Source organism: Cervus elaphus, chromosome 8, assembly GCF_910594005.1.
Source record: "Cervus elaphus chromosome 8, mCerEla1.1, whole genome shotgun sequence".
In the NCBI taxonomy this organism is placed as follows: Eukaryota; Metazoa; Chordata; class Mammalia; order Artiodactyla; family Cervidae; genus Cervus; species Cervus elaphus.
Window position 1 is genome coordinate 9,521,677 of NC_057822.1, and position 14,909 is coordinate 9,536,585.

The following is a 14,909-nucleotide window of genomic DNA, read 5'->3' on the forward strand; positions in this document are numbered from 1 at the left end:
GAGGACTGAATGAAAGGAGGGCACTGGTCCATTCCAGTCAGTTAGATCCTGGTAGGCTGGTTTGGTTCTTGGCTTGAGGGGAAGAAAACACCACTCTTAGAGTCATAAGTTTGTGCCTTTTTAGTGTAAGATGATCTTAGGTTTTCTGGGGGTTAAGAATGAGCTCAGGTTTGGGGAATTATTCAGTGATCAGTGAGTGGCACAGCCAAAAAACTCCAGGGGCCTGCGGAATCTGGAAATTCTAAGGTAATGGTTCTGTGGTCATGAAGTGTCTATTTACAACATTTAAGCAGGGATGAAGCCCTGGTGTCTAATGACTAGCTGACCTAGCATCTCTCAAGGCAGCCCTGGGCTTGGTGAGGAGCTGGTATCCCCTCTGGCCTGTGTAGCCTGTCATGTCAGAGTATTCTAAGTCAGTCAGAGGAGGACAAGGCTGCTGCTGAGATGTGGTGGAGCCTGTGAATCTAGAATTTTCTGTGTATACCTCCAGTTCACTCAGCATCTCTTAGAATGTAACAGTAAAATTTAATGATTCCTTACAATGAAGGATAGAAAAACAAATTTAGGTTGCATCTATTTTCTGAGTGAGGTGTTAGACTGCACCTTTTCTCTTTTTAAGGAGAAAATGGTTCCCTCTATTTGGTCATCCCTGTTCGGCAGTGGTTCCTTTGAACACTCAGGTTCCACCAGTCCCTGGAGTCTCTTCTGTGTTCTGTTACAGTCTTACAGGTACTGTCTTTGGAGACTGGGGCCCTTGGTCATTGTGGGCAAAGGTGGGGCTTGTGTCTTCCTGCAAGAAGGCTGTCATATGTCCCCAAAATATCTTCAGGGGTGACCATATCAGTTGAGATAACCAGTTTTGATCTAAGACCCATTCTGATGTTCTGATCCCACTGTTGTATATGGCACCACTTGACATTACCATTATTTCTAATGCTAAGTAGACAGCGGCAGCATTGGGTACTCTACTACTTTTTAAAGTCACCCTCCACTGGCTAAGTGATAGTCCCGTCCCCTACGCTGTCTTATGACTCTGTAAAATGGGGATCAGGGACTTCATGCCCCTAGGGCCTGTGAGGACCGGCTAATGAGGGCAGAGAGTGGGAAAACGGACAGTCTGAAACAATGATCTGTCATTCCATGTAGCTTGCAAAGAGGATACAACGTAAAGTTCAGCTGGGTCTTTGGAGCAGGTCTGCAAAACGCTTTGAAGGAGGAAAAGTGCCGCGGAGATGCTAAGTAGCGGCCAAGAGACCAGGCCCGCTGCCAGGGGGGGGTCAGGCCTGGGCCGAGGCGGCCGCGGTCTCGGGCTCAGGCCAATTTTGCAGCCGCGAGTAAAGTTCACGCTGCCCGCGGCGCGGAGGGGACCGACCTGGATAGGGAGGCCAGGAGGGAGGCGGCACGCAGGCTCCGGAGAGGCGCGAGCTCCGGGCCGGGTTTTCCCCGAAGCCTTCGGCGGCGGCGCTGCCGAGCAAGAGCGGCAGAGCGCCTGCCGCCGCCACCGCCGCCGCCGCCGCGGCTGGTTCTCTCCCCTCCTCCTTTGTGAGGGGAAGGGAGCGAGTCCGTTCCACGGCCTGCGCCCCGCTCCGCGCTCCGTTCCGGGTTTGCCAGGCGGCCGCGACGGCGCTGGGTAAAATGGCAGTGCTGAGCCTCGTGTCGGAGTGAGGGGGACTCGGAGGAGAGTGGGGCGCTCTAGCCGCTCAGTCCGGCCGCCCGCCCGCTTGCCCGCCCGCCGCCGCGCAGCAGCCTCGGCCCGGCGCCGCGGCCGGGGAGGGGAGGCAGGGCGCCCGGCCCGGCCCACGCTCCGACTCTGCCTGCCGGCGCCCGGGCTGCTGCCGCGCGCCCTCCAGCCCGCCCGTCCCGGGTCCCCCCCCCCCCGCTCCCTCCCTCCCTCCCCGCCCCCTCCCCCTCGCCTCCCTCCCTCCCCTCCCTCCCTCCCTCCTTTCTCCGGCAGCAGAAAGCGGAGAGTCACAGCGGGGCCAGGCCCTGGGGAGCGGAGCCTCCACCGCCCCCCTCATTCCCAGGCAAGGGCTTGGGGGGGAATGAGCCGGGAGAGCCGGGTCCCGAGCTTACAGAGCCGGGAGCAGCTGAGCCGCCGGCGCCTCGGCCGCCGCCGCCGCCTCCTCCTCCTCCGCCGCCGCCGCCAGCCCGGAGCCTGAGCCGGCGGGGCGGGGGGGAGAGGAGCGAGCGAGCGAGCGAGCGCAGCGCAAAAGCCGCGGAGCCCCGCGAGGCCCGCCCGGGCGGGTGGGGAGGGAAGCCCGGGGGGACTCGGCCCCGGGGCGGGGTGGGGTGGGAGGGGGGTGAGAGAAGACGAGGACAGGGCCGGGTCTCTCCGCGGACGAGACAGCGGGGATCATGGCCGCGCAGGTCGCCCCCGCCGCCGCCAGCAGCCTGGGCAACCCGCCGCCGCCGCCCTCGGAGCTGAAGAAAGCGGAGCAGCAGCAGCAGCAGCAGCGGGAGGAGGCGGGGGGCGAGGCGGCGGCGGCGGTCGCGGCGGAGCGCGGGGAAATGAAGGCAGCCGCCGGGCAGGAAAGCGAGGGCCCCGCCGTGGGGCCGCCGCAGCCACTGGGAAAGGAGCTGCAGGACGGGGCCGAGAGCAATGGGGGTGGCGGCGGCGGCGGAGCCGGCGGGCCCGGCGCGGAGCCGGACCTGAAGAACTCGAACGGGAACGCGGGCCCTAGGCCCGCCCTGAACAATAACCTCACGGAGCCGCCCGGCGGCGGTGGCGGCGGCAGCAGCGACGGGGTGGGGGCGCCTCCTCACTCAGCCGCGGCCGCCTTGCCGCCCCCAGCCTACGGCTTCGGGCAACCCTACGGCCGGAGCCCGTCTGCCGTCGCCGCCGCCGCGGCCGCCGTCTTCCACCAACAACATGGCGGACAACAAAGCCCTGGCCTGGCAGCGCTGCAGAGCGGCGGCGGCGGCGGGGGCCTGGAGCCCTACGCGGGGCCCCAGCAGAACTCGCACGACCACGGCTTCCCCAACCACCAGTACAACTCCTACTACCCCAACCGCAGCGCCTACCCCCCGCCCCCCCAGGCCTACGCGCTGAGCTCCCCGAGAGGTGGCACTCCGGGCTCCGGCGCGGCGGCGGCGGCGGCCGCCGGCTCCAAGCCGCCTCCCTCCTCCAGCGCCTCCGCCTCCTCGTCGTCTTCGTCCTTCGCTCAGCAGCGCTTCGGGGCCATGGGGGGAGGCGGCCCCTCAGCGGCCGCAGGGGGAACCCCCCAGCCCACCGCCACCCCCACCCTCAACCAACTGCTCACGTCGCCCAGCTCGGCCCGGGGCTACCAGGGCTACCCCGGGGGCGACTACGGCGGCGGGCCCCAGGACGGGGGCGCCGGCAAGGGCCCGGCGGACATGGCCTCGCAGTGCTGGGGGGCTGCTGCTGCTGCGGCGGCGGCGGCCGCGGCCGCCTCGGGAGGGGCCCAACAAAGGAGCCACCACGCGCCCATGAGCCCTGGGAGCAGCGGCGGCGGGGGGCAGCCGCTCGCCCGGACCCCGCAGGTAACACGGCTGAGTGGGGTGGGGGGGGGGCTGTGGCGAGTGGGGTGGGGGGGGGTCCTGGGAGTGGGTGGCGGCGGCGGGGAGCGGGCCACGGCCGTGGGCTACCCCCAGTCTGGGGCCCCCACTGCTGGGGAGCTGCCATTGTCTCGCTCTTTCTCTCTTAAAATGGCTGCCTGTCTGCCTTCCTCTCTTTCCCTCCTTCAGCCTTTGTGTGGGGCTTTCCCTGAGGTGTCTGCTCCCCTCCTCCTCCTCCCCTGGTCCCTTCCAGCTCCGGGGGGTCTTCAGAGGGGTGCGGAGCCGGGTGTGCGGGAAAAGGGCCCGGCCCGGGGTGAGGGGGTGTTGGGGGCTCAGGTTAGGGGTGTAGGCAGCGCTCGGAGGTCGGGAGTTGAGTGAACAGTTCTTTGCTCACCTGCCGCTCCTCTCTGCCCTCCCTACCTTCCTCTAGGCCGGTCCCCATCTGTGCTTTCAAGGAGGGGGCCCCTCGGGCTCGGGGGGACCTCGAGGGAGGGCAGGGGCCTGCTTGGGAGCAGCTAGAGGCCGGCTTCGGTTCACCCTGGGCAGCCCGGGTCGTCTCCTGTCTTAGTCTCCGTCGGCCCAGTGGCCTGGGCTTCTCCCTGGAAGTGCTGGTAAACAGCTGAGTGATTGGAGTAGTAAGTGCAGATTGCTTTGGTTTGGGATTTGAATTATGGAGGTAAAATCCTTCTGTCAAAGCCAGGAGACAGTTGGTCTTAGGTTGACATCCTATCTGTGATCTGATTGGCTCCCCATCTCCTGCTCTTGGCCATTTATAATTGCCTCTGATGTAATGGTACAACAATCCTGATGAGCTCATAAACTTTTACACTCTGCTTTTCTGCCAGTGATAACCCAAACCATCGCTGCCACTATCTGCCTTTTATTCCAGAGCTGAAATTGGCTGTGACCTTGAGGAGGGAGGTTTAAGCAGCAATACTGTATCAGCAGGAGCAGAGCCCCAGACAGGCTGCCCTTGTTACATTGTGCCCGGAACAAAAGAGGAGGCAGTGGCATTTTGCTTGTACCTTGGATTTATTTTGCTTGTTATGTTTTATGCAGCCTGAAATAGATTCTGTGTTATCCGAACAGTAGCTGAGTTTTTCTCTACAATGGGTTTGCTGTTTGTTTTGGTTTTGTGACTTTCCTGATGGTATAAATGACTTCTTTGATGGCTCTGAAGATGCGTTTGTCTTGAGTAATTTTGACCCTGTTCGCTTTGCAGAATTGAAATTATTTTACTGAGCTTTTTATTGAGTGGCAAATGTGGGATCTTTATCAGAGGGGGTAAGAGAAAACTTTGAGAACTGGAGGCTTTCTGAGAATTTCACATTTAAGTGTTCTAAGGAAGGCTGGCGACATTCTTTGTTTACATGTTGAATCTTGTTAACACTTTCTTTTGTTAATTAAACTTTGGGAGAGCAGCTCAATTTAAAGGGAAGGACATCTTTCATGATCTTGAGAGGGACTGTTTCTTAAAGGCTTGGTTTGGTGAAATTTATCATTTATTCCTGGAATAAAAAAAAACAAAACCCAGTTTTCTCTTTTGTCATCATTTTACAGCTTTGAAATACAGGTCAGTTTTTTTTTTCTTTGCATTTTAAGTTCCATTTATTTCTGTCTTCCAAGATAATAAAAATATGACCTGCAGTGATACTTAAGATTTGCTTAGAAATTACAACTTTTAGGTATGTTTCTGTGCATTCTGCTTTATTTTACTCTTCTTCTTTCATCATGTTCTGTCTTCAATGCTTTGGTCAGGAATATTGGGTATTCTATGGAGTCATCTTATCTTTTCAAAGCAAGGGAAAAAGGCTCGATCCTTTTTCATGTCTGCCCCTCTCTCAGCAGTACCCAGTTATACCTTTGTCCTGTGAGATCTTGTTCACATTTTGTTCACTTAAGTGGCATAATTATATATATATATATTCCCTCCCCATCCTAGAACTGCTTTTCCACTGTTACTTGGAGCTGGGATTTTTAAAAGTAGCTGTATCAGATAGCAGGTTTAGAGGTCTGTGCCTTGACTCCATGTCTTCCATGATGTCCTATATCTGGGCAAGAAATAGGGGAATTTTAAATTGGATTCCTAGTGTTTGGAGGATAAATTTTGTTTTAGAACATCCTCTTGTCTCTGGATCATTCTATAGTTTATATCTCTTTCCCCTCATTCCCCGTTTATTTGTGGTGGAGGGGGAAAGAGGGCTGAGAAATTTGCCTTTCTTAAACCATTGGAGGAAAAATTTGGGGTAAGTCAAGGCTCATTTAAAAACAAAAATCACCTTGAATTCTTTAAGTTTGGGGATATTCAGGCAATTTTTTTTTTTAATTAATGTTTACTGTATAGCATTTTCTGCTTTTCAGTCATTAAACAAATATTTGAGCATTCTCTATGTACTTGGTACTATGTTCTATGCTGGGTAAAAGGTGGGAAAGTAGATACAGTCCTTGTTTAGAAGCTTGTCTGTGCTGCCTTTGGGCAAATTTTCTGACTCCCTTTTAACATTACCAGGCTTAGCACTTCACACAACATAGATTCCTGTTGGATTTCAGTTCATTTGCCTATTCCCCTGAGACCCACAGCCATGGGCTGGAGAGCATTCACTCTTAGGAGAGACGGTGCAACTTCCAGTTTTGTAGATTGCTTCAGATATGTCATCTAGATGAAGGTTGTAGGTGGATAGATTTCGTACTGAATTCCTTTTTGCTACTTAAGGATAAATTTCTTGTCAGACCATGATGGCCTATTCTTAACATTCTTAATTAATAAGATATTGCTCTGTTCTTTTCTTTCCCTCATTCTTGAATTAACAGTGTTTTGTAGATACTTGATTAACACATCTAAGATAGTAATGCTCTCCTTTGACTCTGCCTTTATGAAAGAAAGATAAGTGTGCATATTGTGGCTATGTCTTTTTTACAGGAGCTGGAAAGATCCCAGCAAACCAACTTTTCCTTTATGCCCTTCCATGAGTAAAATTGTATCTCAAAGAGTTGTATCCTGCTAGTAATGAAATACTTTTCAGTCACCTATGTGACTGAACATCACTTAAAGCTTTTTACTTGGGATGCTTTTAGCTATAGTACCTTGAGAGTAGTACCAGCTCATCAAAGTAAAAAAAAAATCCAATAGAATATGTAATCCAGGATCAAAGTGAATTTGATTGTGGAAGCTTGGCTGTTAGTTCCTGCTATGGAAATATCAAATGATACTTCCGACTCCTGGGAAACAAACACAGGAATCCTAGGCTTATTATGGGAATGCCTACTGGCAGAAATTCTGGGCTGGCTGAAACACAGGACTCTTGGAGCTCTCTCAAGTAGGAGGGATCAGGGTAACCACATTGAGACAGCACTTAGTTGTAGGGGCATGTGTCTCTGCTCTCCACGAGAGAACTGGGGGTGATGAAGTGGGGTTGATGGTGAGAGAAGAGAGAAAGCTGTCAGGACCAAGGCTGGCTTCTTTGTATTGGGCCCTGTGGGGACTTTTTAAGGTTCCTTCCTTTGTGTGTGACACAGAGTTACCATGACAAGTGGCACCTGCTGTAACAAGATGTCCTGGATTGCATTAAACATTCATATGTTAGATTAACTCCTGTAGGGTGTGATGTCTCTAGCAGGCCTTTTACAAAGTTAGTGAACCTTTTTTGAAATGTGGGCATCAGCTAACAGAGTACTGGTCAGGGGCTTTTCCCATCCCCGTCCCTCAAAAAGTTGTATTGATTGGCTACAAATCCCAAAATTCTAGAAGGATCTGAAGCATGCAAATACGGTATTCAGAATAAATTGGCACTGAACAGTTCTTTTCTGCCAGTGAGCTGGAGTGATACCTCGATTTCTGATATGGAGTCCTAAATTCCCTTTGCTTTTTATCTCTTGAGTTTTTCCCTGGTTAGATTGGTCATTATCATTACCGTTGTACATCGAATTGCGTGTGGTGCAGTAGTGAGGGGTCATGAGCAGAGGACTCGGGAAGAGGAGCTTTGGCTCCATATGCAGCTCTGGATTAAGCTGTGTGACTTTGGGCAGGGCATTTGCCTTCTCTGTTTCATTTTCTCTCCCTCCAGACTGCATGACCTTCCTCTCTGATGCTACGGATCTGTCTGTGCTTCCATACCTGGCTTGTTAGGAGGGCAGCCTCTCCCTGTACCTTTTTTGATAGGGATCTGGAGACCATCTTTCTTCCCCTGGGCTCATGGAACTCGAGGCTGTTTTCTCTTCAGGATTTACAAAATCAAGCTCTAAATAGTTGGGTACCACTGTGTCTGTGGCCCTTCGAAGAAAAGGCCCTGTCAGACTCCTTTGCTTTGAGACTGTTAATCTGTTTGTTATTAGTCATTCTACCTGGCTTGTGATATTAAAACACTAAGTAGTAATTGAAAAAATTAGGCAGACTTCATTAAAGTAAGACTTGAAAAATAGTTCTTTCAGAATCTCCACGAGAGGATTTTAGAGGTAGATTAGGGAAGGGGTGAGGAGTGGGTGTTCATAAATTGAATGTTAACACCGTTTCTTTTCCGGGGCAGGGTAGGAAGGTGGGGAGAGGTAGCATTAAGCTCTCCAGCTTCTTCGGGTGTTTGGGCAGGTCTAGGTCTGGTTTGGGCAGTTGGTTGTAATCTGAGTGCCTGAACTTGCCCTGTAAGTTTTGCTGAGAGAGGAGTAAAAGTTCCTGAGACAGGAACAGGAAAAGCTTAAGTGTTTCAGGGTCAACTTCGTAGGTGTATTGCTTTTTCTCATACCCCTGGTTTTGTTGTTGTTGTTAAACTATGTGGTATGGTTTGCAATTGGTCCTGCATATGCTGTTCTTTCAGGTGTTCTCCAGTGCCCCTGAATTTCCAGTCTTTCTCTTCTTGGTTTAGTGGTTAAGAAGTGTAATTTAGGCATCTTGGAGGGGTGCTAGAAGGAAGCTTCCCTTTATGAATGAGGGAAAGGTGTTTGAGAATTCTCTGCTTGACACAGCAGCTTCTTCTCTCTGAAGGAACCAAATGTTTCAGAGCTTTGTGTAAATACTTGCTGAGCTGTCAATATGTACCCAGGAGGTTTCTGTAGTAAGATGTAAACGGCTCTATAGAATGTTTGACAGGCAAATTAATAAACAGTTTTCAAGCAAAGATAATGCTAGTTTCTTTTCACGTGGTGGAATAAAATAACATTGAAGAAAAAGACCTGGGGATAGGGAAGAGAGAGTGATGTGGGGGGTGGGGGGTGGGGGTGGAGGTGAGGGCAGGGAGCGTGGAGATAAGAGATCATCTAGAAGAATTTGAAGTGAAAAGATGATGCCATGGAAGAGAAGCCTTCCTTGTCCTGGCTCTGTGCTAAGTTCAGGACACGTGGAACCCTGTTTAAAATCGATTGCAGTTTCAGAGTGAAAATAAACAGAAGTTTGGAAACAAGGACCTAAGTTTCAGTCAGTGAATTAAGTGTGCTTCTAACGCTTTGTTTATGAGACTGTGAGTTTTAAATTTAAAGCCTTATTCTTTCAGAAAGGTTTTGTAGTTTGGTGAGATGTTTTTAGGGTTGGGGTTTGCGTTTTTAGAATACTATAAAGAGAAAAAAAGATACTACAACTTCAGTGTTGTCTGTCCCAAGCCTCTATTGTGCTTTGGCTCTCAGGATTATAAGCCCACTCCAAGGGCTGGTTTTATTTATGTAGTTTTTACTGGACTCCTGTGCATCGCTTGTTTTTATATGAAAATTAATACCCAAGGTTTCAGTACAGTGTTTGGGGACTCACCAAATCCTGCCTGAAGGGTTATGTGGGTAGATTCAGTTTTTGTTTTTAAAATTGCCGTTTTAGGATTAAACACGTTTCTGGGTTCTTTTAGTGAAACATCCTTTTTATGGAGGAGGAGGTATTTAAGAATTGTTTGAACTGTCTTCTGATCGTACTCTCCCTTGGTGGTCTTGTGAGATGACTGGATTTACTTTCTCAAAGTCCCTTTTCAAACATAATCCACTAACTCTTGACACCAGTTTTCTTCGCAAGAACTGTTTTTTAGACCAGATTCCTGGAAGTGCCTTTTTGACTCAGCATAGTATCGATAGTGGGGAGTATGAATGTAATTATGGCTCTGACCATAATTTTTAGTTAGGTTCAGCTCACTTACCAAAGACTATCAGCTTGTTTTAAAACAAGATACAAAAACTTGGGTTGACACTGACATTGATTATCCAGGCCTTTCCCAGTATGGTGGTAGGGAGGGTATTGGAACTTCAGGTTTGTTGCTGAGAGCCGGAGTTTCAGATGAGAGTGGGAAGTAGCTCTGTGTGAACATACCTACTAGATACTAGGGAGGGACTTGAGAGATAGAGGTAATATCTGCTTCAGAGGAATTTAGTTTTCTTGGGAAGCATGCTTATGTGCACACATTTGGAAAACTTGCAGAGCCAGGTTTTATAAATGGACGTGGACCAAGCTAAGTGTATGTATGGCCTGAAGGGATCTGGGAATAAGGAGTGGTCAGATTTGGGCAGGGTAAACCTGGGACAACTTTTCAGAGGCAGTGATTTGTGAAGTTAAATGTCCAAAAGGGAAAGTTACTAATTTGCTTTTTCATAGTGCTACTCTGGGTTTCACGGGCTTTGCAGAATCCAAATTACACATCCATCCCCAGACCTGTAGTTGTCTCATTCTGGTGACTTTGGGAATTTGGACTGTAACCAATTCCATGAAAGAGAGTGGTTTCAGGGTCTTAGTGGTTCCTGTGGTTACGTGGGGCCTTTAGTACAACCTGCCAAGTTCTTGGCCAGTTCAGGGCCTCTTTTGTAGTAATTTTGGGTTTGGAAGGTTGTGTCACCTTCAGAGTTGTGTGCCCTGGACGCTTCAGTGTCAGTGGTTCAACTTTGGTTAGAGAGCCTGAGTTTTTTCTTTTTTGGCAGAGTTAACTGACCTTTCTTAAAACAGAAGCCCTGAGGTACCTGTCTGGATCTTAGACTGCTGCTGTTTCTGAAGATTTGGGAGCCATGATCAAGCTGAGTTGTTTGGATCAGACCTTATATTGCGGGATGTTGGGCATATGCAGTTTGCCCATCTGTTCACAGAAATGGCCTTTAATATTGTTTTTGACTAGACTGACTGTGGCCAAGAAGCTCCTAAAAGCTGCAAACACATGCGTATTCCTTATAGGAGCCTCTTTAATGTAGTGATTTTGGTTTCTCTTTACCTGCTGGTCCCTGTGTGATTGGATCACAAGCAGTTTGGGGCACTTCTCAAAGGGCTCTAAGTGATGCTTAACAGATAAAGGTGCTTGGAGGGTCCAGTGCCCTCCACCTAGAGGAGGAGGGTGGGTTACGCCGTTCCCGTGTAAAGGTGTATGGAATTTTGAATACAGATTCTAGTTTGGAAATATCTCTCGCACCACCTTTTCCGGGCCATTCTGGCATTTTGCAAAAGTGAGTTTCCAGCCACTCGGAAGTGGGCACAGTGGTTCAGCAGCAGGTTTATAGGGGCTGAGATGAACTCCTCAGTCAATCTAGGTTTTAGAAGAATCCAAGTTTGGGTGAATGTTGACTTAACTGTCATGAGTATTCTTCCCTGAACTCACTCTTCTCCCTGTTTAAGTGGATGCCATTAGTTTTATTGAATTTGAAGGGACACCTGAGTGAACTTTTGTTTATTTTTGTTAGTCATTTGTGCATACTAGAAGATGGTCTTGGGACAGGTTGAATCTTTATTTCCCAGTGGCGTCTGCATTTTCTAAGGGTGGACTGCAGTGGGAAGAAGTCTGATGCCAAGAATGCATTCCAACATGCAGCCGAGTAGGAAATTTGATCCCTGAAATGTTGACTTAGTGTTGGTTATGGTACATGTTAGAAATCACTCAGTAATCCGGGACAGGTTTCTGTCGCCCTCCAGGAAGTGAATGTTGATATGAAATACTAAGGGGCTTTTGGGCGCTGGGCTATGTGCTCTTCAGGCCCAGAGTTGCTGCTTGGATATGAAGAGGAAATGTGCCATGTGCTTTTTTCCCCCCTTTTTTGCATTTGGGCTTCCTTATGGCTTCATAGCTTCTGGGTTCCCAAGTCTGCAGTGTTAGATATTAGACTTCCTCTTCCCTTGGCACTGGCGCATTCATGATTTTTTTGTGGCTCATCACCAGCAGCCAAGAATTTTGTATGCGTTTCCCTCTTCAACTTGTTAGCTTTCAGCTTGCTTGTTTATAGACATCTCTGTTAAAAGGAACTCCCCCTTCGAGATCTAGCACCAGCATGACAGCAGCAGGGGAGATCAGGGACTGGTGTGATACCAGTCATTTGAAAACCCATTTGCTGTGTGCTGAGTGTTTTTTATTTTGCCTCCTGTTTTCCTTGAGGTCACAACTTGCATGAGTGCATCTGGATCCAGCTGTTTATTCTCAACTGACTGGTGCCTGGTGTACTTTGACTTTAAGAAGAGTGTGAGTTCAGCCACGTGGTAGAGGATTAAAGGCTACAGCGTGCTGGGTGCTTCCTTTTAGAGGAAACAGATATGTCTTTGGGCTCTTCTTGCCCAGTGATTTCCCCTGTCTCTTGGGTAGACCTTATTACTGCTTTCTGCTGTTCTTAAAGAAGTCACCTGAGCAGAAATGCTGGAAATAGGTTCCTGTTTGTTACTACATCTTCTCTGGTGAGTACAGATGGCATTCTCTCTTGCATTTTGGACAGGATTCTGTTCTGGCCACAAACTGATGGAGTTTCATTAGCATTAGCCTGCCTTTTGTTTCTAGACTTCTAATTTTTTTATTTGTTTAGGAATCTGGGCTGCCAAAGATATTATAAAAGATTTGGGGATCAGTTCTATAGGTAATGTGTCCACAACTTTGTCCTGGGCCAGGGATAGGCCAGGGACCTCACTGAGGTCCCTGTTTTCAACTGATGGCATGTCAGAGGTGACCATTAATGACAATTACTGTGTATTTGAGTACTTACTATGTGCCAAGAGCTATGCTTGTGTCTCTCCATGAATTTCTGCATTTAATCTTCAAAACCCTGAGAGGCGGGTTCTAGTGTTAACTCCTCCCACTTTACAGGCAAGAAAGTAGAGTAAGAATGAGAAATTTGCCCTAGGGCAAAAAAACTAGTAAAAGGTAGATTTGAATCTAGGTTTGTCTGATTCTCCAGAGCTATCTAACATTATAAAATACTAAGTTTGCTTATCCAAAATAAATTATTCAAGCACTGGAGCTTGTTGGAACATTATTTTTGCAGTAGTCTAGAACTCTTAAATGGGGTGAAAGACTGAAAAGCCTTTAGTTACAGTTGACATTATGCCAAGATTTCTGTCCCATCCATCTCTTCCATTTAGATTTTTATTTAGGTTTCTGATGAATGGCTGTATGATACCAGTGGTAAGAATTGGCAGCATTTGGTCCTGAGGCCCTGTTCTCTTTGACAGTGGGGGTGGAGGTAGGATTCAGACTCAAAGATAGAACCCTTCACTTTGATCTAAGTGAACAAAACTTGCATTATGAACATATTTGCCGAGTGATTTTACTTTCTAGAAGTTGGAGCACTCACTGGAGAGATGAAGATTTTTGTCTTAATTTTCCACTTCAAGAGAGTGAACGCATAAAGGTTAAGTGCCTCACACAGTTTCATGTTAGAGTCAGTTCTGAAATTGAGGTTTAAAGTTACCTTAAGCTGTGTGACTTTACGCAAGTCACTTAACTTCTCTGAATCTGTATCCTCAACTGTGTAAGGAGGAAAACTACCTACCTTGCAACTGTAGTCAATGTTAAATAACATATGAAAGTGTTATTTTTTATCAACTGAAATTCAAACCCAACTCCTAGTTGGTAGAGGCCTCTGCTTGAGAAAGGGATAGAATTGAGTGATTAAACACAGCGTTAGTCTTTGCTGAATTCAAAGCTGTCCCGTAGTATTTAGCTACATCTGAGTTGTATCAATGCTAAAACAACAAAACCCAACAGATTTTGTTAAGCATCTGCTCTAGTTTGAGAGGCGCATTTAGTGCAGTGGTTCTCAGTGTCACCCCTAACCATTCGTCATCACCCAGCACTACCTGGGTCCTGTTCAGAAGTGCAAAGACTCACCCAGACCTGCTGAATCTGAAGCTGTGGCAGTGTGTTTCAGTAAGACCTTCAGGCCACCGCAGTGCACACTGAAGCTTGAGAACCACTGGGTTTATGCTCATCTAGGTGCAGGGTGTCCGAGTTACCTGAGGGGCTTCTTCCAAATTGCACCAAAGGCTAAAATGTTTCGGATGTAACTGCCCTCACATTATGTTCAAAGTATGTTACTGGTTAGAGAAAAGTTTAAAAGTGCTTGGAGTTGGGGGAGAAGAAAGGAAATACTTCTTTTTAAAGAAAATACTTTTGATATACATAGTATATTTTCTACTATGCAATAATGACAAACTCTGTTTATAGGACCTGGAGACTCCTTGCCTTCCATTTCTTTCTCTTCTAACTCTTTGGTGGCATAGCATGAGGATAATCTGAACCTGTGGTCTGGTTGTTTGATGAAGGTGGAAAAGCTCATTTTAGGATGGTGACCTATGATGGTCTCCAAGTATGACCAGTTAAGGAAATTGCCTGAAAACTGATTCTTAAAATGCTACTCAGAGGCTAGTATGGGAGCCTTAATTAAATGCTGTGATATCCTTTCAGCTTGTTGATGGCCAGCTGATCTGAGAATCTGGTGGTCTCTGAGTAGATCGTTCTTAATAACGTCCCTCTGTCTCTCATCCCCGCCCCATTGCCCCAGTAGCCATCTTGCATTTTGTTGTTTTTCCTTTCCTTGTGTCACTTGTTGTGAAGTCCTAGTAAATAAACCCTCTAAGAAGACTCCTGACAAGTTACCCCGTCTCTGAAGTGGATGAGGTCTCTTTGAGTAATGGACATTTGAACCAAGACCTGTCCCTTGTTGTATGTCTTAAGGATTGTGGTTGGCACAGAAATGGAGGTGACAGAAATGGTCAGACAATAAACATTAGTAATGGAAAGACCAAGTGGAGAACCAGTGTTCTAGTTCATGTGGGCTTTCTGAAAACCCTATGTGGTTTCTGAATCCTTCCCATTAAAAATAAGTTTCCTGTACCAGACCGCTTGTCCCTCCTGCCTGAGTAGGGAAACTGGGATCGCTGTGACCGGGCTGCGATGAAGGCAGAGGCTTCCAGGAGGCAGTATGTTGGCAGTTTGATCTGTGAGTTGATATTTGTATGGACAGATGAATACTCTGGTAGGGAGTCATGTGCTCTGTGTGTGTTTCTGTGTTCTAGATTCACTGTCATCCCTCTGCCATTTAGCTTTATTTTCTCTCTGTTCTTGCTTTTTCATTCTCTCCTTTGGTGTCTAACTCTGTTAGTAGAATGCAGAGCACATGGAGACATCAGTAACTTTAACACATCAGAGCTGGTAAAACGTCTTAAAAGAACTGGAGAGGCAATTTATACCACT

At 48.4% G+C, this 14,909-nt stretch overlaps 1 protein-coding gene across 6 annotated transcripts in view; it reads left to right on the forward strand.

Annotated features, from left to right (window-relative positions):
* Nucleotides 1-2,340: 2,340 nt before the first annotated feature.
* The window catches only part of ARID1A (AT-rich interaction domain 1A), a 68,764-nt gene continuing 56,195 nt past the window's right edge, over nt 2,341-14,909 (forward strand). For 5 of the 6 annotated variants that reach the window (XM_043909359.1, XM_043909363.1, XM_043909361.1 and 2 more), the window contains exon 1: nt 2,341-3,501. In XM_043909359.1, coding sequence (XP_043765294.1) covers nt 2,356-3,501 — 1,146 coding nt within the window. In that variant the 5' untranslated portion in view covers nt 2,341-2,355. The remainder of the gene's footprint in view (nt 3,502-14,909) is intronic. The other variant, XM_043909360.1, reaches the window with a different exon arrangement.